The 22,282-nt window shown below is 32.5% G+C and overlaps 1 protein-coding gene across 1 annotated transcript in view; it reads left to right on the top strand.

The window, feature by feature from the left end:
* LOC107440440 (obscurin) overlaps positions 1-22,282 on the top strand; it is a 285,805-nt gene that overhangs the window by 192,422 nt on the left and 71,101 nt on the right. The window contains exons 57-67 of the mRNA XM_071185809.1: positions 85-241; positions 3,173-3,342; positions 4,902-5,037; positions 8,575-8,750; positions 13,138-13,255; positions 13,984-14,159; positions 15,973-16,078; positions 16,349-16,527; positions 18,566-18,762; positions 20,757-20,909; positions 20,987-21,220. Coding sequence (XP_071041910.1) covers positions 85-241; positions 3,173-3,342; positions 4,902-5,037; positions 8,575-8,750; positions 13,138-13,255; positions 13,984-14,159; positions 15,973-16,078; positions 16,349-16,527; positions 18,566-18,762; positions 20,757-20,909; positions 20,987-21,220 — 1,802 coding nt within the window. The remainder of the gene's footprint in view (positions 1-84; positions 242-3,172; positions 3,343-4,901; positions 5,038-8,574; positions 8,751-13,137; positions 13,256-13,983; positions 14,160-15,972; positions 16,079-16,348; positions 16,528-18,565; positions 18,763-20,756; positions 20,910-20,986; positions 21,221-22,282) is intronic.

Here is a 22,282-nt window from a genome sequence, read left to right as displayed (position 1 = left end):
TATATATATATATAGGCAAACAGGCAGATATAGTTCCCATTTTTTATACGTAGAGATTAATTTTATCCTATTTTTACTTAACAGTTGCTCCAACAACAAAAAGTGATGCAGACAAAGACAAGAAGCCGACGAAAATATTTGAATTTCTTCAAAATTTAATGCCTCAATTAGCACCGGAAGGAAAACCATGTACTTTAGAGGCAAAAGTTACTACTGATCCTAAACCTATATCAGTTAAATGGTAAGAAATAGAATTAATTTTTTTTCTTCTGTCAATGATCTAAGAGTAGAAATAAAGATCAATGACAGAAAAAGTTAAAAAAATAATATTTGTTAACATTTTGGATTTATCGGAATGTCACCTTATAAATTACAAATTTAACCGATTAAAAAGAATCGTCCGGTCCTTAAAAAATTTAAAAAGTGTTGCCAAATGTTTACGAATTTCATTTTATTTAGCTTTCACTTTAAAACTAAAAATACAAAACCAGTGATTATTTATTTGGAAACATTAAGCGTATTTATCATAAATATACTAGGATTTTATAATTTATTTGATATATGGATAATCTTGGATCGTATTATATCCTATCCACGTATTATAGTATCGTATCCACGATATTGTAATCTATCGTGGTTTATTTCTTTCTTTTCTTTATTTATAAAAAATTGGGCACCCGGCCCATATCCCATACATCATGAAATAGTATAAAAAGTTAAAATAAGAGACAGTTTGAGTTCAGCAGTCTATGGGGTGGCTGTATCGTGGTTTATATAATATATTTGGAAATATTAAGCGATTTTATTAACTTTAAAACCTGATACAGTTTAGAAGCATTTATTTTTCTATTATAAATCACTCAAAACGTAAACAGTGCTAAGAAAGCTATTTTATTGTGAGCGTTAATATATGAAATTAAACATATTACATGCGCACTAGAATACATTATTAAATTTAAGATCGAATTATTTGGGATGAAGGAGCTAATATATCTTTAATATTAATATGGTAGCTAGGAGTAGAATATTTTTACTCAGTCTAAACTTGATTTAAAATTAATATATTATAACTATACGCACACATTGGGTTAATATCTAACCCGCACAATCGTACAAGCTTGCAGTACTTTTTTAAAGCTAGTGATAGGTAACAGTAATATAATGATAAGTAGTATATATTTATTTTAATAACCCGCTTGGTTATAAAAACAAATATATACTACCATTTATAGCCATTACCATTACAATACGTACATTACACCATAACAACATATACTATCAGACATGGTATACATTTGTTTTAATTATCCACTTGGTTATAAAAACAAATATATACTACCACTTTTTTCTTCTAGGTGTTTTTTAATAAGCATTGCTTTTTGAGGCATTGATTAATAAGGGCTTGTTATGTCCTTGAAATTGCTCCAAATTTGTTGCTACATTTCGAGTAGGAGGAATCATGAGTAACTCCCGATAGAGTTCAATAGATCGACACCATTAAGATTATGTTACTATTGTATTCACGATTCTTTAATAAGAAGATAATTTTATACAATTACTGGTGGAAGATTCCTTACAAAATAGTGCTTACAAAAGAGAGCATGCGAGTTCTAAATTTTTGTAACCAAATGCTTTGTACTGATTTGGATATACACTACTGGCCATTAAAATTGCTACACCAGGAAGGTTACACACCACGAACGTGAAATTTGCTAAACCGATAAGGCATGTTGTGGTATGCAAATGATTAGCTTATCAGCGAATTTATGCAAAGCAGGTGGCGGTAGCGAAACCTACAATGTGTATAAAAGAAGAGATTTGATAGCAAGTTTCCCATACAGAAATTGAATTTGAGTGTTGTTCTTGGGTAAAAAAGTTTTTGTTATTTCTCGTATAAGAATAAGAAATGCCCACCAGCACGTGTCTGAATTTGATCAAGGTCGAATTGTGGCCTACCGAGATTGCGGTTTATCATACCGAAGTATTGCTGCTCGCGTTGGTCGAGATCCCATGAACGTTGGCAGAATATAAAATCGATGGGTTTATGACGGTCATATGGAACGCAGAGCAAGATCTCAGCGGCCCTCCATCACTAACAGCCGAGAAGACAGATATGTTATCCACGTGGCCTTAAGGGATCGTACAGCTACGTCACGAACCCTGAGTCAACAGATGGGGTCATTTGCAAGACAAGTCACCTCTTGTCTTGCAATCGATCACGCAAGACGATCACCTCTTGTTCGCATTGGCGGCACTTTGAACAGTAGCCGTTACATTTATGATGAGTTAGGGCCAGTTGCTCTGCCTTATCTTTGAGGCCTCCAGAACGCTAGTTTTAAGCAGGACAATGCACGACCGCATGTTGCCCGCATTGTCCTGACCTTCCTTGACACAGAACATGTTCGCCTGTTGCGCTGGCCAGCTCGTTCTTCTGATCGGTCACCAATTGGAAACGTCTGGTCAATGGTTGCCGAACGACTGGCACGCCACCACTCGTCAGTCACTATGGTCGATGAATTGTGGCATAATGTTGAACTGCATGGAATGCTGTACCCGTCCTTGCTATCCAATCTCTGTTCGACCCGATACCCAGGAGAATAACTGCTGTTATTGCTGCCAGGGGAGAATGCTCTGAGTACTGATTCCTCAGGATATATCCTGGAAATTTAATCACTTGTTCTTCCAACTATAATGTATGTGCCCAATAAATTTCATTTTGTTATTTGCATTCCTTCATGGTGTAGCAATTTTAATCACCAATAGTGTATTTGGTCTACTTTGGTTCTGATTCAAGATGGGAATGCTTGGTAATAAATGTTGCTGATTGATAGCATAGCACCCTGAAACCTCCGAAAAATGTTTAAATGAAATCATAAAATCATTAGTATCCATAATCACTACAAAAATATTCAACTGTGCAACTAATGTTTGACGGAGGGAGTAATTATTTATCTTTTTCGTACTTAAATTTATCATTCATAAAAATTGACTGCTATCAACTAAATAGAGGAAGTTTAGTACCGTAACTACCAACATTTGCTCTTTTTAGGACCGTTTTTTCTTTAAATTACATTTACATATTTTCTTAGTTATCAGCTGTGAGTCAATAAAAGTATGGCGACTTTTTTTTTCTTGAATGTATTGTATAAAAAAAAAGAATTTCTTGCTTCAGGTTAAAAGATGGTAAAGAAATTCCACCTTCAGAGAGAATAGAAATCGGACAAGATTCCTCAGGATCACTTAAACTGTGCATTGCTAACATGACTCCATCAGACAGGGGGAGATACGCTGTAGTTGTTTCGGACGGTAACGTCGAAATAAAAAGTGAAGCGGTGGTGAACAGTAAGTAAAGTCATTGAGCAATCATGATTAAAACTAAAAACTCTTCAAATTGTGTAGATAAATAGAGGAAACAGCAAGTGTTTTGTGAACCTCCACTTTTTAATCTTTCACTGAAAAGCACACATCAAAATGCCTTTGTTGCAGAACCATCAACGACACTTTGACGATTAACACGTTAGCGAGCATTTTTTACAAAAATAAGTAAAGAAATTCGTAGTTTGTATCACAGAAATTCACAGATAACGCATGTGTGAAATTCTTGCTAGCTCTCATTTTTAATAGAACATATAACCAATCAGATTCATTTCTTACATTCAATTATTTCGCTGAAACTAGCTGTAAGTTTAATAATTAAAGCGACCCAGGCCCATGGGGCCAATACGCCGAGGTTTTGATGCCCCTCCGCCGAGAAGCAACACCACGCAGCATAAGAGACCACGCAATAATTGGACCAAATGCACAAGGCCCGAGTCACACGCGACAAAAAGCAACACAAGGCGCGTCGAGAACAGAGGAGGACGTAAATAGCTTCAATACAAATCCCACAGCGTGACAGTGCCAACTTACCTGTACACTTGCACGCCAACTTCCCTGCACAGAAGAGAGACAGCATACACCCCAAGATCCGAGAGCAGCCCTCCAGCTGGTAGACCTTTGAACCAACAATTGCAAACAATAGAACAAATTTCGTTTGCAATAGTTAAGGTAGAAGAACAAATTTTAGCAACAAATTAAATTACCATGAGGCAAAAAAAGTTATGTTTACGGCAGATTGAAAGGTACTGTAATGGCTTACAATGTACTCGAAGGTCGGACAGTTTTTAGTCCCAATATCTGGTTCTTCGTTGGATATATATATAATATCTATATATTATATACATATCTAACGGGTTGTTATAAGGTATATATGCATACCTGACAACTCTTCAGGATTTTCCGGAAGATTTTATTTTCATATTTAAAGTGGTAGCAGTACTCACCTTATTCCAATCAACTTTTTGAATTATAATGATAATTATAAATGAGTTTGACCACCACTACATATAAATAATTACAATAAATATATCAAAGCATAATAATCCTTGCTCAAGCGAATTTCAACGGGAACTAAATATAAATATATTTTTGAGTCAGATTGTTTTTCGTTTATTGTTTTACAACCACTCTGAAAATCCATTCTCGGAAAGAGTGAAAGTTGGCAGGTATGCATATATATCTTATAACCGCCCGTTAATTGGAGACACAGGTCTAACCCAGGACGCTATGGTCAGTTCTCAGCAATGAGCCAAACTTAATGTTTGTTTCATGGCAGTTGAAACACATTTTCTTTTCGCATTCATTCGTATAGTTCCCTGTGCCACTACAACTAGAGCAGTTTTCATCAACTTGACAGTATCTTGCCATGTGCCCCAACCGTTTACCGGGTTTGTTTGAGGAACAATGAGAATTAATTATTTTTCTAGTGATGCCTGGTATATAGGGTTTGTTTGAGGAGCACTTGCAATTAAATACACTTTTATTCATATTAACAATGTAATGATATTTAATTACTTTTCTAGTGATGCCTGGTATGCCAGGTTTGTCTGGAAACAAACCATATTTCGTCAAAGGTTTGGAACCTTTAAAAGTATCTGAAGGACATACAATACACCTGAAGGCGGAACTGCCTCCAAATTCTGGATGTGCTATTAAATGGTATTGTTATATTTATAATCTTTAACTTTTTTTACTAGAATTCATTTGCTCCAAGAGAAGTAATAGGTCATAGTGTTTCGTTTAAGACCATAAATATTGATTGTTAATACTTAACTCATAGCATTCGAAACGCATTTGATATAAAATTATAGCCGTGTAACCTGTTCTAACCACATAAACTTGTTTAAAAAAATTAAAAAACACGACTAGTTTCGTCTGATACTTGTCCGGCTTATATTGAAACAGTAATAAACCGTAAATAAAAGCATGCTCAAGATATACTCAAAATAAATTTAAAAATCACGAAGCATTTACGATCGGAAGAAAGCTGAAGTGAACGAAAATGGGACATAAACGTTAAATTGTTGCCATTTAGGCTATTTTAATCATATAAACTTGAAAAACAAAAATTACAACTTGTTAGGTTTTTTATACTAATTGTGTGCCTTATTTTATTTTGAGACAATGATAAACCGTAAACTAGACAATACTCTGGATATAGTCAAAATAAATTTAAAAATCACGAAGAAAACTGATCAGAAGAAAACTGAAGTGAATGAAAATGGGACATAGACATTAAATTGTTGCCATTTAAGCTTTTTTTATCATATAAACTTGAAAAACAAAAATTGAAACTTGTTAGGATTTTTTATACTAATTGTATGCCTTATTTTATTTTAAGACAATGATAAACCGTAAATAAAAGCATACTCCAGATATACTCAAACTAAATTTAAAAATCACGAAGCATTCACGATCGGAAGAAAGGTGAAGTGAACGAAAATGGGACATAGACATTAAATTGTTGCCATTTAAGCTAATTTTTATCATATAAACTTGAAAAACAAAAATTACAACTTGTTAGGTTTTTTTATACTATTTGTGTGCCTTATTTTATTTTGAGACAATGATAAACCGTAAATTAGAACATGCTCTGGATATAGTCAAAATAAATTTAAAAATCACGAAATATTGATAGTAATTACACAGAAGTGAACTAAAATACGATGGAAATTAAATCATTGCCGTATTATCTATTTTAATCATATAAACATCAAAAAGTGAAAATCAAAACTTGTTTGGTTTTTATACTATTTGTCTGGCTTATTTTGAGACAGTAACACACTATATATAAGTACATACTCAAGACATAGTCAAAATTTAAAACTCATGAGACATTGTTCGAAAATAAACAGGTGTAAACAAACAGAAACACTAAAATGTGGATTGTAGAATGTCTACCCTTCAAAAACCTTCATCATGAATTAATCGAGGTGTAAACAAAATGTAATGAATAAACATGAGGTGTAAACAAAACTATGACAGAAACACTAAAATATGGATTGTCTACCCTTCAAAAACCGTCATCATGAATTAATCGAGGTGTAAACAAAATGTAATGAATAAACATGAGGTGTAAACAAAACTATGACAGAAACACTAAAATATGGATTNTATTGATTGCTAATACTTAACTCTTAGCATTCGAAACACAAATGATATCAAGTTATAGCCGTGTAACCTGTTTTAACCACATAAACTTCTTTAAAAATTAATAAGCTCGACTTGTTTCGTCTGATACTTGGTTGCCTTATATTGAGACAGTAATAAACCGTAAACAAAAGCATACTCTAGATATACTCAAAATAAATTTAAAAATCAGGAAGCATTCTCGATCGGAAGAAAGCTGAAGTGAACGAAAATGGGACATAGACATTAAATTGTTGCCATTTAAGCTATTTTTATCATATAAACTTGAAGAAAAAAAATTACAACTTGTTAGGTTTCTTTGAAACTAATTGTATGCCTTATTTTATTTTGAGACAATGATAAACCGTAAATTAGAACATAATCTGGATATAGTCAAAATAAATTTATAAATCACGAAGAAAACTGATCGGAAGAAAACTGAAGTGAATGAAAATGGGACATAGACATTAAATTGTTGCCATTTAAGCTATTTTTATCATATAAACTTGAAAAACAAAAATTACAATTTGTTAGGTTTTTTTATACTATTCGTGTGCCTTATTTCATTTTGAGACAATGATAAACCGTAAATTAGAACATACTCTGGATATAGTCAAAATAAATTTAAAAATCACGAAGAAAACTGAAGTGAATGAAAATGGGACAGAGACATTAAATTGTTGCCATTTAAGCTTTTTTTATCATATAAATTTGAAAAACGAAAATTACAACTTGTTAGGTTTTTTTATACTTATTGTGTGCCTTATTTTATTTTGAGACAATGATAAACCGTAAATAAGAACATACTCTGGATATAGTCAAAATAAATTTAAAAATAACGAAATATTGATAGGAATTACACGGATATGAACTAAAATACGATGGACATTAAATCATTGCCCGTGTTATCTATTTTAATCATATAAACTTCAAAAATTGAAAATCATGACTTGTTTGGTTGTTATAGTGTTTGTCTGGCTTATATTGAGACAGTAACACACTATAAATAAGAACATACTCAAGACATAGCCAAAATTTAAAACTCATGAAACATTGTTCGAAAATAAACAGGCGTAAACAAAACTATGACAGAAACACTAAAATATGGATTGTAGAATGTCTACTCTTCAAACACCGTTAGCATGAATTAGTCGTTTATTTTCAGTAATGCTAAAAGGTTCCTCTGTGATTCGGAATTCATATTTTCCATTAATTTTAGAGTATTTTGGAAGGTCACCGAGAGGTCATAATTTAACAATTTTATCGATAATTGTTAGCAAAATTCTTTTTTTAAATTTCATGAGCACCTAAGACAGCATCAATATTTTTTTAAATGTTTATGTTTTTATAATTTATTAAAAAAAAACATACTTTTTTTCTTTAAACGCTTATAAAACCAACGAAAGAATGCGACTATGAGACGGAAGGGATTAGAGTAAAAGGATAGAATATTTTTTTTATTTATCCCTCAAGAAAATTACCTGAAAATTTCGATAGAATGGCATTGCTGTGTTACACATTCATTATTACAAGACGAAACAAAATTGTTAAGCAGTAAAGTTTTTAAAAAAAAATTGTGGTGGAAAAGTAGCTTCTTAATTTTTACTTTAAGTGCAACTTTAGTTTATTTTTACTCATAGTTTTCGACAATAGGAGATATACTATGAATGACAATATTACCCAGAGATGTCAACTTGCTCCGGACAGCAAATAAGTATTTTAAAGTGGTAGCTTATCAATTGTGATTCTTAGTTTAATAAATTCAATTTAGTAGATTTATTACCCCGTGAAGTAAGATATAGAGCTATTGCAGACAGAAACAACTTTTTTTTAAATAAATATTATTGAAAAGCTATACATTCAAATTAGCTTATCTATAATTCAAAATGGACATGAACGTTCAAGTGTTTAATGAAAAAATAAAAGACGCGTGCAATCATTCAATTACTACACAAGAACTTTAAATTTATTGCTAATTTTCTTACATGGAAATAGAATAGATAGATATTGCTTTTGTGTTCTAAAACTGTATTATTTGCTTATAAACTTTTTGTTCCAAATTGTAAGGATGAAAGATGGCGACGACGTACTAAAGGGAGACCGAATACAAATATTGGAACAGCCAAATGGTGCAGTTGCGCTCATCATTGAAGGTGCAACTCCAGAAGATTCTGGTAAATATGTTGTCATCGCAACTAACGATGAAGGAAAAACTAGAAGTTCCGCAATGGTGGCTGTTGTAGGTAATTAAATACTTGCAAATAATTTTCATTTTTTTTGCAATGGAATCTAATAAAAAAGTGGTAGATTTGTAACCGATTAACCCGTTTTGTCCCGAATTTATATATGGAAAAAGTGGTTTAATATATTATCGAAATTAATTGGTTTTTCCACTGTTATGGCATTCAAAAAGTCTTTGATAGATCAAAAAGTACTTGTTCCTTATAATTCTAGATCTAATCAGAAATAACTAAATCATTGTGGTATCTGAGAATCTTTTAATTCACCCAGATATATGAAAATGCTGAAAAAAGTTTCCCACCACAATGAATGTCTTTGAAAAAAGGAACTGTCCTAAATATATGACGCTGGGCGTTAACCGGTTAAGCGATGCCATTGTTTTAACCCTTTCTAAGGCAGAGGAAAGTATACTTACGACCACTTTTTAAAGTCCATGGGGAACTTTTTTACCACTTTTAATTTAGGTTTTTACATTGTTCTTCAGCTTTCTTTAAGTGTGTTTGAATAAAATTAGTAGCCATTTGTTTGTTTAAGAAAACGTATAAAAGTTATAAAATACATAATTCCTTTTCAAGATTGTAGCCTTCATAAAGTTTATTTAATAAATATCGAAAAATAAAAGTCAATAAGTTCCTAACAGTTCGTGGTAAAAATACTTACCACCAAAAAAATGGCATTAAAATTTAGATAAATTTTTTATAAGCTAAATGAATTTTTTTTCTTATATCAATTAGTATTCTTATATCAATTTCAATTCCAAAAATACTTTAATTTACCTTTACTAGAAATAAATGGCCCATTAAAGGGTTAAAAAATTAACTAAAAGCAGGTTTTCAAATAAATTCCTAACGTTTTTGAGCTACGCCTATAGACTATAACGAACATGGCTTTACTTTCATACTTTAGGACAATGCGTAGGCAGTACTCACTATGGTAGTTTCTTCTTTGAACGCCTGATACTTTCAATTTATTTTCTAAAATAGGGTGCAACGCTGAATACGGTAAATTACAATTAAATGAGCCATGATGGCTCAGGGGATAGAGCGTTCGCATTTCAATGAGGTGAACTGGGTTCGAATCCATTTCTGGTCGATATGAATTCCGCATCCAGCTTGAACCGAACACAGTACTGACGTAAAATATCCTCAGTGGTAGATGGATCATGTTTTAGAGTCCTCTTGGCGTCAGGCTAACCGTGAGAGGTTTTCGTGGTTTTCCCTTTCATGTAACGTAAATGCGGGTTAGTTCCAGTATGCGGGTTATAAAAGTCCTTCACGAAGGCAAATTTCTCCCAATGCTTGATCCAGGAGTTCCCTTGTCTTCTGAATCGGGATCAAAATTACAAGGCTACAGAGTTGAACATAAGTTGTCGTAAACTCAAAAAATTGAGTCTGCTGTGCAACGACGGTTCTAACATAAAATAATATTGCAATTAAATGTAGCAAAAAAGTCGGTTTTCTGAAATACACTCCTAATCAAATATTGCAGTGGTATTAAATTTCGTTTATAAAAAAATGTGGTTAGGCTTTTATCCATAAATCAACATATTTTAGAATCTAAAGAAAATTTATTTACTGATTATTAGAACTTAGCATTACCATTTTCTTAGCGGACGTTTTGTATATCTGTTTAAATATTAGTATACAGTGAAGAATAAAATCCTTTTGATTCTAATTTATTAAAATCTAACGTATACATTTAAGTGTAAATGTCCAACACGAAAACCTCTCACTGTTAGCCTGACGCCTAACCAATAATTTGTCTACCACCGAGGCTATTTTTACGTTATCACTGTGGGTAATACGAGGTGAGAACGGAATTAATATCAACCAGCCATCGTGGGATACGAACCTGGGTCACCTTATTGGAAAGCGAGTGATCTTCCCCCTGAACAACCGCGACTCTATAATTTTAAATTTACTGCTTCAGCATTGCACCCTCTTTTAGAAAATGAGCTAAAAGCGTTTCTTCTATCAAAAAAATAATAATGCTTTTGACGACCGTTTATTCTATCTTTGCAAACTATGACTGGACCAGGTCCGTTAGAAGTAACGCTCTCTGATTTACGAGTAGAGAAGTATCTAGTAGTTGCACCTATGTATTAGATTATGAAACCAAACCAGATCAGTTCGAAACGAAGATGTAAATAAAAATGGGCTCGTTGCAATAAGCCTGTAAATTGTCAGGCTGATTAGAAAATGGTAGAAACTTCTGCAATTGCATGGATACCACGTGCGTCTAAAATTGTAAGAAGTGTCAAAAACTAAATTTATTTTTATGAATGGCGTAAAAGATGGCAAGTATGCAATTGTCTTCTGATAATTAGTAATAGGTAATCAAGATCTTCACCTACTGTACTATCAGTACAAGCAACATTTTTGCACTATTTTCACCATCATCTAAAAGGGTAGCCTTCGTCGAACCATCGCTAGTTTCTTTTTGTATTCACTTTCAAAAGTAAACTGAAAGAAATGTGCCGGGAAAAATTGCTAACTTAATCTCTTTTTAATAGATTTCCATTTTAATAGATTTCCATTTTATTAGTTACCACTTCTTACAGATGTAGGTGCATGTGGTACCTCTTCAATTAGCCGCAAACATAGCATTGTGACGTTGGATTTTTTCAATCACCTGCGAAAAATATATATCAGAGATGTCAAGTTTCTGCTCTTTGTAAGAAAGTATTTTCTAATGGTAAAGAAATTTGAGTTGTTTTCAGTTTAGTATTTTTCATTTTAAGTAATCTTCCCACCACTTCATAACAAAAAATCAAAGTATCATATGAAATGCATCTTCATTGTATCTGTCGTGAGGCCCAGCAGGGGATTCGAGCCACCTTCCTGCGGATGATGAATGATTTGTTCCTGGTACCACCACCTTCCCGCTGATGATGGAGGATGTATTCCGGGTACTTCTACCTTCCCACTGATGATGGAGGATGTGTTTCGGGTCCTTTCAACTTCCCGCTGATGATGGAGGACGTGTTCCTGGTCCTTCCCGCTGATGATAGAGGATGGGTTCCGGGTCCTTCCACCTTTCCACTGATGATGGAGGATGTATTCCGGGTACTTCCCGCTGATGATGGAGGATGTGTTCCGGGTACTTCCACCTTCCCACCGATGATGTTCTGGGTACCAGTCGAGTTTCTTACCATTATGATTTCCTCCTCCTTTGTGTCTTTAGGAAGCAAGTATTATGGAATGCAGGACATCTGCGAATCGTAAACTGATCAACGTTTTCATGACAAAAATTCAAAATGTTTTCGTGCAGGGCAAACTGAACACACTTTGCAAGCTGGCAGTAAACAATTGTGGTTGCGGAAAGTTCGAAGAACGTGATTTCTGTGACCGTGTTCGGTAAGGCTTGCTATCAAACTGTTTGCTGACATTTGCGATCCCGTTTGTTCGTAGCAGCTATCAGAAGTAGGGGTCACCTGTAAAGCAAAGTTTTGCTGACGGCGATAGGTTTAATTTTGTAACGGTGTCTAGTGATATTAACTGCCTCGTTGAGAAAAGTAATAATCAAAACATCTAGATGTTTTCTTCAAGTTAGGTACAGCAGACTTCATGATTGTTGACGACTCACAACTCCTTTTCCTATGAAGATCTTGTGCTTTTCCAGATCTCCTGTTTTGTCCTCTGGGCTTTAATGAGCAATGTGCTCACTTCTCCCCAATCTCAGTTCCCTTCAAAGTTTTTACTTTCCCGGATTTCATGATGAATGAGTAAAGGATCTCATCGGCCTGAGGAACGTAAACCAAATCTTTATAACTGCCTGATAACATTTATCTTGCTGTTACTCTTTTAAATCGTGGACGTAATTATTCTTATTCTACAAGTTGTATTATTTAGTTCGCTACCAATTTATTGAAACTTTCGCAGAAAGCGGAGCAGTTGTCTTCTCTGGTATATAGTTGACTCATTATAATAAAAAATTGAAATAGTAAAGTTCTACAAGGATATTGAAATATATCAAGGATATTCACTATTTTTCATTTCTGATTTAAAATTCCTTGAGCAGAAATTGTTTTTTTTTTTTAAATTCGAAAGGTAAAGTCATGATCTTTGAAATACATTTTCAAAATCTTACAACCAGCTTTTTTAAATTTTGCCTGCACGCTGATAAGCCTTTCGATTAATTACAAGAAAATCTTAAATATTCATTTGACGAATAGTATGATGTAATAAAAATATTAATAAAGATGATATAATAAAAATAATAGTCTAGTGATGTGCTGAAGTTTCATTTCTCGTTGTCTAAATAAAGTTCGTAACATGTTTGATTTTTAAGTCTATTGAAGCAAGAAGAAAACTATATTTTTTAAACATTCCTGCATATTATGAACTAAGCAATCGTTTTTAATTCCAATCATTTTATTTTGGATGGTAGGAGATGGATTCAGATTGCCAGAAATTGTTGATTCCTTAAAACCTGCCTCTTTTACTCAAGGAGAATCTGGAAAATTAACTGCTAAAATTGATGGAGAACCCAAACCGGAAGTAAAATGGTAAGTTAATACTCAAAGAACATATATCTACTGTGTTGCGTAGTTTTCAAATATTGACTACTTTATCAATACTGTAGAGTGACTACTGCCGTAAAAAATAAAGCATAATATTTTTACTAGAATAACTCACTCAATTGCTTCATTAAAATATTTTTTAAAAAATATAAATTTATTTTACATTTTCGTTTTAATCTCCTTCTTCACTTCGCACAGTCAGTTAACAATTTAGTATTTATTTTTCTAAATCAACAATTATTGTGAGAAAGGTGATAAGGCATAAAAATAAAAGAAAATGTTAACCAATTTTTCATTTTATACAAGCATCTGTGCAATTTCCCATTTAATGTATTATTTTAGATTTAAAATATTGCATGCAAAAATATTGAACATAAATTATATATTTCTTCTGTAAATTTTTAAATTTGTGCTTCGTAAAAAATGAAGAACTTTTTGTCAATGATTTTTTTTCCGAAGAAAATTGAAAAAAAAATTATTACTTATCATTATTTTGCAGTAAACTCTTCTATAGATAAAAAATTCTCTTAACTCACTCTTAATTATTTTTATAATCAGTTTCACTGTTCATGGTAAATTCTTGATTTTAAAAGATAATTCTTGAATTGATAATTCTTCATTTTGAAAGATAATTCGTAAGCAGTCACTCTATAATGAACTGAAACAGTAAATTTTGAGAAATATCTAAACTAAATTTTATTATGTGCTCCTAGGTTGAAAGACGGATCTCCACTCGAACCAAGTGACAGGATTCTAATGCACCAAGAACCTGATGGAACTGTGTCACTTGAAATTTTGAATATAAAACCTGAAGATGAGGGAAAATACACTCTTCTGGTTTCAAACATAGGTGGTGAAACAAGAAGTTCTGCTAAAGTTGAAGTGATTCGTAAGTATATTATTTTTATTTTTAAGTATTGTTTACAAAGATTTGCATTCTAATTTGTGTTCTACCACATAGTATACTGTAACACAAACTTTAAGCTAGTTCTAATACTTCTTATTTTTGTATTTGGTAAAAGGAATAGTTAAATACTTCGTGGAAGCCTCCAAGCTAGTCAAATTAACAGCCAAATCATTAAATTACTATTTCGATAATGACTTTTTAGCAGTGATTTCGGAAGATATTTGAATACATTTTTAAACAAAAATTATAAAAAAGCAAAAAATTTAGATAATTAAGGTAATTAAAAGTACCTATTGAAAGGTACACGAATGATAAGTTAATAATTTGGAAAAGCTCCATACGATGAAACTTCTATTCTTTGGTTGGTTGTTATGCAATTCTCATTCTTTATAATTTACCCTACTTCCCTAACGAGTTCATATCCGATGTATTGAATCACCTTGTTTATTTTTTTTTAAACCACCATTTGAAAGTTACTTTCTGGATACCACTGTTATGTGGGTAGTAAAAAAGTCATAATAACAGACAAACTAAGAAAAATAACTGGCTCAAAAATTGAAATTTAAAAATAATTCAACCGATAATGCTCAGTTTTTCCGTATGTTCAATTAAATCTCACCAGATCTAACAAGGAAATTATATAAAGTAGAATTTTGGTATCAAACAAACCTTTTTAAATGAAGATAGGGTATAGTTTGTGCATAGTATGAATAAAGCAAAACAACGTGAATAAAGCACAAGTAAAGGTACAGATACCAGTTAGTCACTATTTTGCAACATTTTAATGCATATTTACAGAAATGGCAGTTTTGAAATCTCTATAATATTTAAGTCAATTCAACATACAATGATATAATAATACCTTCATTATATTTTGCGACCGACCCAATTTTGGGTTTACAACTACTAATGCTCAACTTCCGTAGCCTTGTAACTTTGAACACGATCTAGAAGACAAGGGAACTCATGGATCAAGTATTGGAAGAAATTTGCCTTCGTGGAAAACTTTTTTTCCTCTCTCTGTAACTATGCGTTACAGAGAGAGGAAAATCACAAAAACTTTCCAAGGTTGTCCCGGTGACAAGGGGATTCTAACCCAAGATACGTTTACCACTGAGGTTATTTTCAGTCAGCACTGTGGTCAGTGCGAGCCGGGAGCAGAATTAGCAAAAATCAGACATCCTTTGGATTTGAACCTGGATCCCCTCACTGGGAGGCGAGAGCTTTATTCCCTAAGCTACCACGGCTAAATATACAAGGGTTGATCAAAGCAATGCATCACAACTGATGATTTTTTTTATCAAACTATATGTACTAGACGGGCTAATGGGCATTTAGTTTAAAGTTTTGTTTTATAACCGTTGTTGAACAGCCGGTCCTATTTTGGGTTTACAACTATTAATATTCAACTCCGTAGCCTTGTAATTTTGAACCCAATCCAGAAGAAAAGGGAACTCCTGGATCAAGTATTAGAAGAAATTTTCCTTCATGGAGGGCTTTGTGATGGAACTAATCCGCATTTGCCTTACACAAAGAGGAAAACCATCCACAGTTTGCCTGATGGCATGGAGACTCTAACACATGATCCGTCAGCACTGTGGTCAGTGCGACCCAGATGCGGAATTCGTATCAACCAGTCATACCTGAGATTCGAATCCGGTTTACCTCATTTGAAGACGAACGCCCTATCCCCTGAGCCACCACGACTCATTATAATACATTTATTGCGAAATGAAATGCTATTTTAATGCCATGTTCTAATATTTGTTATAAATTAGTTTGACCTTTTTTTCAGAACCACCTCTTTTTATTAAACCATTGAATTCAGTAACGGGAGTTGTAGATTGCCCAGCCAAACTTGAATGCAAAGTTACTGGTGAACCAATGCCTGAAATTAAGTGGTTAGTGCAATATTTGTAAATTTTTTTCTTCTTGGTTTGAGTCTGCTTATCTTACTAAATTAAACTTACAAATAAATTCATATTGCGTTTTTTATAAAATCTTTTGCTGATCACCATGTCATAAAACTATTTTTAATTCTCACTTTTTTTAAAGATTTAAAAGTGTTGAATCAGTTTCTGTTAAAATAGTTCGACATTTTTTTTACCATTACAATTTTCTTCTCTATATCTATAATATTTCTCAAATGCTAAAAGAATGTTTTATATCAGGACCAAAGACGGAAACGAAGTTACTGATGATGAACCAAGCATCCGAAAACATCATCTTCCAAATGGAGAAGTTGCTCTAATATTTGACAAAACTAGTCCAGACCACGCAGGAAAATATGCTTGCACGGCTGTTAATAAACATGGCGAAAAAACTTCAGAAGCTCCTCTAACTATAATCAGTAAGCAATTTTTTTTTCCAAATATAATTTTTCAGATTATTTGAAGAAAAACTTGATAATAATGAATCGTATCGATAATTAAGAGGTCGCATTTTTAATATTCGATTTCTTAGGAACTATTCGACTGATTTTGTACAAATTTTGTATTTGCCATGTAAAATTGCCATGTAAAATTTTGCTACGTAAAATTACATTAATTAAAATGATGTAAAAAAATTCATACCTTACAATTCAAAATTTTTTCGATTTTTATTAAATAAAATAATGGAAAACAATAAATATACTTAAAAGTTATTTTAGGAATATTATATTCTTTTTCATTATATTATTATTATTAATATTTATTTTTAAAAATATTTATTATTTATCAATTAATTATTAATAATAATTCTCCTTAAAGTTATTTTTCGCACGGATTTATCTTTGGATAAACGAATTTTATAATTGTGTGCAAAAGTATTTAAATTCGCTTTAAAAAAAAATTCTCGATCTCAAGATAAAACGAAATACGCAAAAAGAAAAATTTACATTAACTCTTTATAAGGCCGTTGTAAATATACTTACCACCACTTTTTAAAGTTCACCACTTTTAATTTAGGTTTCCATTTGTTTATAACTTCAGCTTTCTTTATGTGCGTTTGAATAAAATTAGTAACCATTTGTTAGTTTAAAAAAACGTATAAAAGTTATAAAATACATAATTCCTTTTGAAGTTTGTTACCTTTATAAAACTTATTTTATAAATATCGAAAAGTAAAAGTCAATAAGTTTCTAATAGGTCGTGGTGAATATACTTACCACCAAAAAAAGGGCATTAAAATTTAGATTAATTTTTTATAACCTAAATGAATTTTTTTTCTTATATCAATTACTATTCTTAGATCAATTTCAATTCCAAAAGTACTTTAATTTACCTTTACAAGAAATAAATGGCCCATTAAAGGGTTCAAATTTGAACCGCTTTTCTGTCCTAGTTCAGGAAACAGATACAGTCAAACCTCGATATCTCGAACTTGAAGGGAGAGGAGAAAAAATTCGAGATACCAAAAATTCGAATTATCGAAAATCGCATGTTGCCGATGGTAAAATAAAGAAAAATGCTCTTTACATACCTTATTTACTATTCCATATTCATTCAAAAAACACTTAAAAAGATTCAATTGTTGTTTGCTTTAGAGATGTGTAAGAAAGTTTGTCTATAACACTTTCTAAGTTGACTATAACTTTAAATGTCTTCTCTGACATATTCAGCTGCCTCTCAATAAATCTCCTTACAGTGTCCACTGCCGAAAGTGCTTATTTGAGAATTGGTTATGATTATAAAAATCGTTTTTCTATTCTTAATTTTTTTTCTGGAATATTTTTTTTATTTTCAGAAAAGAAATCTACACTATTTATGAAAAAATATTCAAGTTATCGAGGGATTAGAAAAAAAAAATTCGAAAAATCAAGTTTTTTTAAACATAGAGTGCATAGGAAATTTGAAGGGAATTTTTTTTTCTTCGATACATCGAAAAATTCGTGAAATCGAGGCTCGAGTTAGCGAGGTTCGACTGTACTTATTTTCTCTAAACTTTAAATTTAATTGCAAAATTATCAATAGTTTGCCCGATTGGCTAAAAATCAATAAATCGGTGTGTTTTTTTTCTTTTGCTAATTGTTAGACCTTTTAAACTGAAATGTTTATACGAGTGTCTGTTAACTTTGTACTCGAACTACTAGAGATAGTAATTTGAAAATATGTGTTGAAGAAATTTGTAACAAATTCTGAAGCTTGGTTGGGATGAATGTCTCGTTTCCTGAGTAAGAAGCCAATCGTACTTTTGTCTCCTTCCGCTTTTTTAAGTAATATTTCAAATCGTCAGGCAATTTTTGGGGACTCTTAATAGTATGTATAAAATATGGCACAATGCGAGGCGTGAAATTTGTGGCAGATAAATCATTTTGTATTTAATCCCTTCCATTCATGTTGAGCATTTTATTTCATTACAAATTTATCATTTGCTTGAAATTATGTTAATTATTTTTTTTTTCTTAGACAGAGAAATTGAGGGAGAGTCAAAGAAAGCTCCCGCTTTTGTAACTCCACTTACTGACCTGAAGGTGCAAGAAGGAGACAATTTCAAACTGGAGGCGACTACATCTGGAAACCCTCTTCCTGACGTCCATTGGTTTTTAGATGGCCAGCCTATTTCATGCTCTGACACCATTTTACCATCTTTTGACGGAAAAAAGGTAACTCAAACTAAATTATTTTCCATACAATCTTGGGTTCAAATTATTTATTCAGTCAGCTGTAGGTAAACACTAAAAGCCACTACTTCTTTGGGGTGTCGGCTTAGTTACAGAACGCAGTGGGTCATATTTGCGTACCCACTATGTTATGGGATTGAGTGTGTACGCACACTTGAAGTATCAAAAAGTTTTCAGGTTAAATATTAAGCGCTTATTAACCACATCACAAATATATATATATACGCTACCTGCAAAATAATAAGATTAATAGAGAGTTAGGATTGCACGTCCTTTTGCATTGAGTTTTGGCAGAGAAAGTTCAGTTCGTGTTCCGTTCGGATCTCACCAGAGAAACAAATTAGCCACACCATTAACATGTAGTGATTGGCTAGATTTAATTTGAGAAATTAGATTATTGGATTAGAATTTTGATAGACAGATTTAAGTTTGAGTTCCCAATTCTGGGTTTCAGTTTCAATTCAAAAGTTTCACTTCGTGAAAATTGTGATTGACAGATAAAGAAAAGTGAAGGTAATTATGGATCACCACAATGTAAACCACTGCTTATTTTATTTTTAAAATAGCTAGCCAAACTCTGCGCTATTTTATTAGTCCTTTGACGTAAAAAAAGATAGTAAAATTTACTTTTTAATACTAAAAAGTTGAAAAAATATTTTATGGATTCCTTGAAAGAATGTAATAAAATTAATCTGGAAAAAATTGAGTTAATGAGATTTATTCCAGTTAACGGAATAAATTAAATGAAGGGAATTGTTCGTTATAAATGTTTAAATGTTCATTGATACTCAAAAAATAAATTTATTTAACTTTCTCTTACTAGTACCAACAGTAAAATTATAGTTCAAACTAGTAGAAAATGAAAAAATAAAAGTTCTCACTCCAACAAACTGTTAATTTCCGTACTCATTCTAAGTTAAAAGTTGTATAACTCCTCAAGTCACTTTTGTAGAGAAAAAAAAGAGGAGAGCTTCTTACATGATCCATCAGGAATTACTTTACCCACTGGGGTAAATTTACCCATTTTCTGAAGAAATAAAATAAATTTAAAAAAAAAGTTTAGGCAGCAAAGAATAGTTACTTATCGGTCTTTAGCACGTCCGGTTAAAACTTTTTTTATGCTCGATTTTTGACAATTTTCAATGTATTCTTAATTAATGTGCAGCAGTCAATACTTAGATGAATTTTGAATTTTGTTATTCTGATTTTTAATTACTTTCCTTTGATTAGATTTGCATCGATCATCCAACTTATGAATTTTGATCCAAAAGTTGATGCAGCACTTTAATGATGTAATGCTGGAATTTTATAGTGATTCCTAACTTTATATGAGTCGTTAATTTTAAATTCAGTTAATGACTCTATATGCAATTTAATTTAATTTTTAATGGTACCACTGTACTTTTAAAACGTTATTCTTAAAATCAGCTCTAACAGTAATTTTTATCTCTTGATAATTGATCTTGATTATTTTTGAAATAGTCCATGACTTATGACTTATAATACGGCTTTTTATGATTTGACAAATACACTTCTTATAAGAATTAAAAGTTATGAGCCAATATTATTCTATGCTTTTTCAATGTTTTGAAATTTAACTACTCAATATTTCATTTAACTTACGCTAATTTGATTCAGAATATCTAACGTAAAAGTATACCTATAATTAGGCTATCGACGTTTATCGCTTACTGAAGCCAGAATAAAATATTATTATATAAATGCTAAACGAATAAAGTACACCTAGCCTCTCGGTTGTCTTTATGGTACTTTTAAGTTTTTTCTTTGCCAAATTCTAACTCTGTTTTTTCTTTTTAAAAAAATGTATTTTTATACAAAAGATGCAAACCAAATTTTCTGATAATGTTGTGTTTCAATAAAAATGTCACTTGAATTAATGAGTATCGATTGTAAAGAACTTTTCTCAAAATAAAATAAGAAATATTTCTACTATTTTTTTAAATTTTCTGTTACAGGCGGCATTAACGGTGTATAGATGCAATCCTCGGCATGAAGGAGTGTACGAATGCAAAGTCTCAAACATTTTAGGAGATGCAAGCTCCAGAGCAAAAGTTAAAGTTACAGCTTATATGGCCCCTCACTTCATCGAACGACTGTGCGATACACAAGTAAGTAGTTTAAAAATAAATAAAAACGGCTCTGAATTGACTGTGTGAGAATGACTGTTTCCGTTTTTCCATTTTAGTGCACAACGAACGAACCAATGAAATTGACCTGCCGCGTAGAAGGCATTCCCGAACCTGATGTTGAATGGTACTTCAACAGGGATAAACTGACCTCTGGGGTCAAGTATTCAATCCTCAAGGAAGGAGATAAGTGTATTCTTACATTGCCACATCCCCGTATCAACGATTCCGGTATCTATGAATGCCGTGCCAAAAATCTGGTAGGAAAAGATTCGTGCAAATCAAATGTTGGAGTCAGGTAGTTATGCTCAATAAGTTCTAAAAGTTTTTATTTAACGGTTTAGTTTTTGTTAACCTATTAAACTTTTTAGGAACGACGAGATAAAAACTGTCTCTATTTCTTGTGTCAATAAACCATTAAAATTATAGTAGTTTTTATCTAGTAACGGCACTATTTTTTATCGACCACTGTAAGACCATTCTGGCCAAACGGTCTCTTCGGTCCGTCAAGTGCCCTGTAAGGAAGGTAACGGGATTAAATCCCGTCATAACCTGTAATTCGTCTTTGTGATGTCATCTAGTTCGTGTAATGTGCTCTTTCACTTTACAAAAAGTTATAACACGAAATATACACGGAGAAAGAAGGCTAGCTTCCACATACATAATGTAAACCGGCTTCTCGAGAACCCTGTTTAACAATTTGACGGACAACGGCTACGGATATTCTTTCATAAAACTGATTTACACCCAGCTCACTTCCCAACCACTATTGAGATTGGGAAAAAAAGAACTGTTAACACTTTACCGACCGGCCGTCGATTAATCGACGTTTTGTTCTCAGCGCATACCGACCGGTCGTCGATTAATCGACTTTTGACCGATCTGTGGTGACTACGTTTTCCACCAATTCAGCATGCCCTGAAAAAAATTCAGCTGTCGTTTTCTCGAGTGCAGCTGGGTGCGACCAGATTTTCCTGCGAAAAGAGTCGGGATTTTTCATCGTGCAGCTGGGTGCGACTAGATTTTCCTGCGAGGAAAGTCGGGATTTTTTCATCGATATGAAGGCAGGGATGCCAACTGCTCCGCTTTCTGGAAAAGTTCTAATAAAGTGGTAGCAAAATATTTTGTAAGATTAGTTAAAGAAAGATAGTTACGCCTACTTTTTAATACAGTAACCAGTATATTGATGATTTAACGTTGCATTTTATATCATATTTGTAATTTTTGATATTTAGTGGTGAAGTCCGCGCGTCAGTCTAGGCCGAAACCGAGCCGGTGTCTCGGACGATCTGCAGCTGAACGGGCGGTGAAAGGGCATAGTATGTTCGAACCGCTACCGGTCGGTAAAGTGTTAA

The sequence above is a fragment of the Parasteatoda tepidariorum genome, chromosome 9, assembly GCF_043381705.1.
Source record: "Parasteatoda tepidariorum isolate YZ-2023 chromosome 9, CAS_Ptep_4.0, whole genome shotgun sequence".
NCBI classification, from domain to species: domain Eukaryota; kingdom Metazoa; phylum Arthropoda; class Arachnida; order Araneae; family Theridiidae; genus Parasteatoda; species Parasteatoda tepidariorum.
Note: the sequence above shows the minus strand (reverse complement) of the source record. Positions and strands in the feature narration are given on the sequence as shown.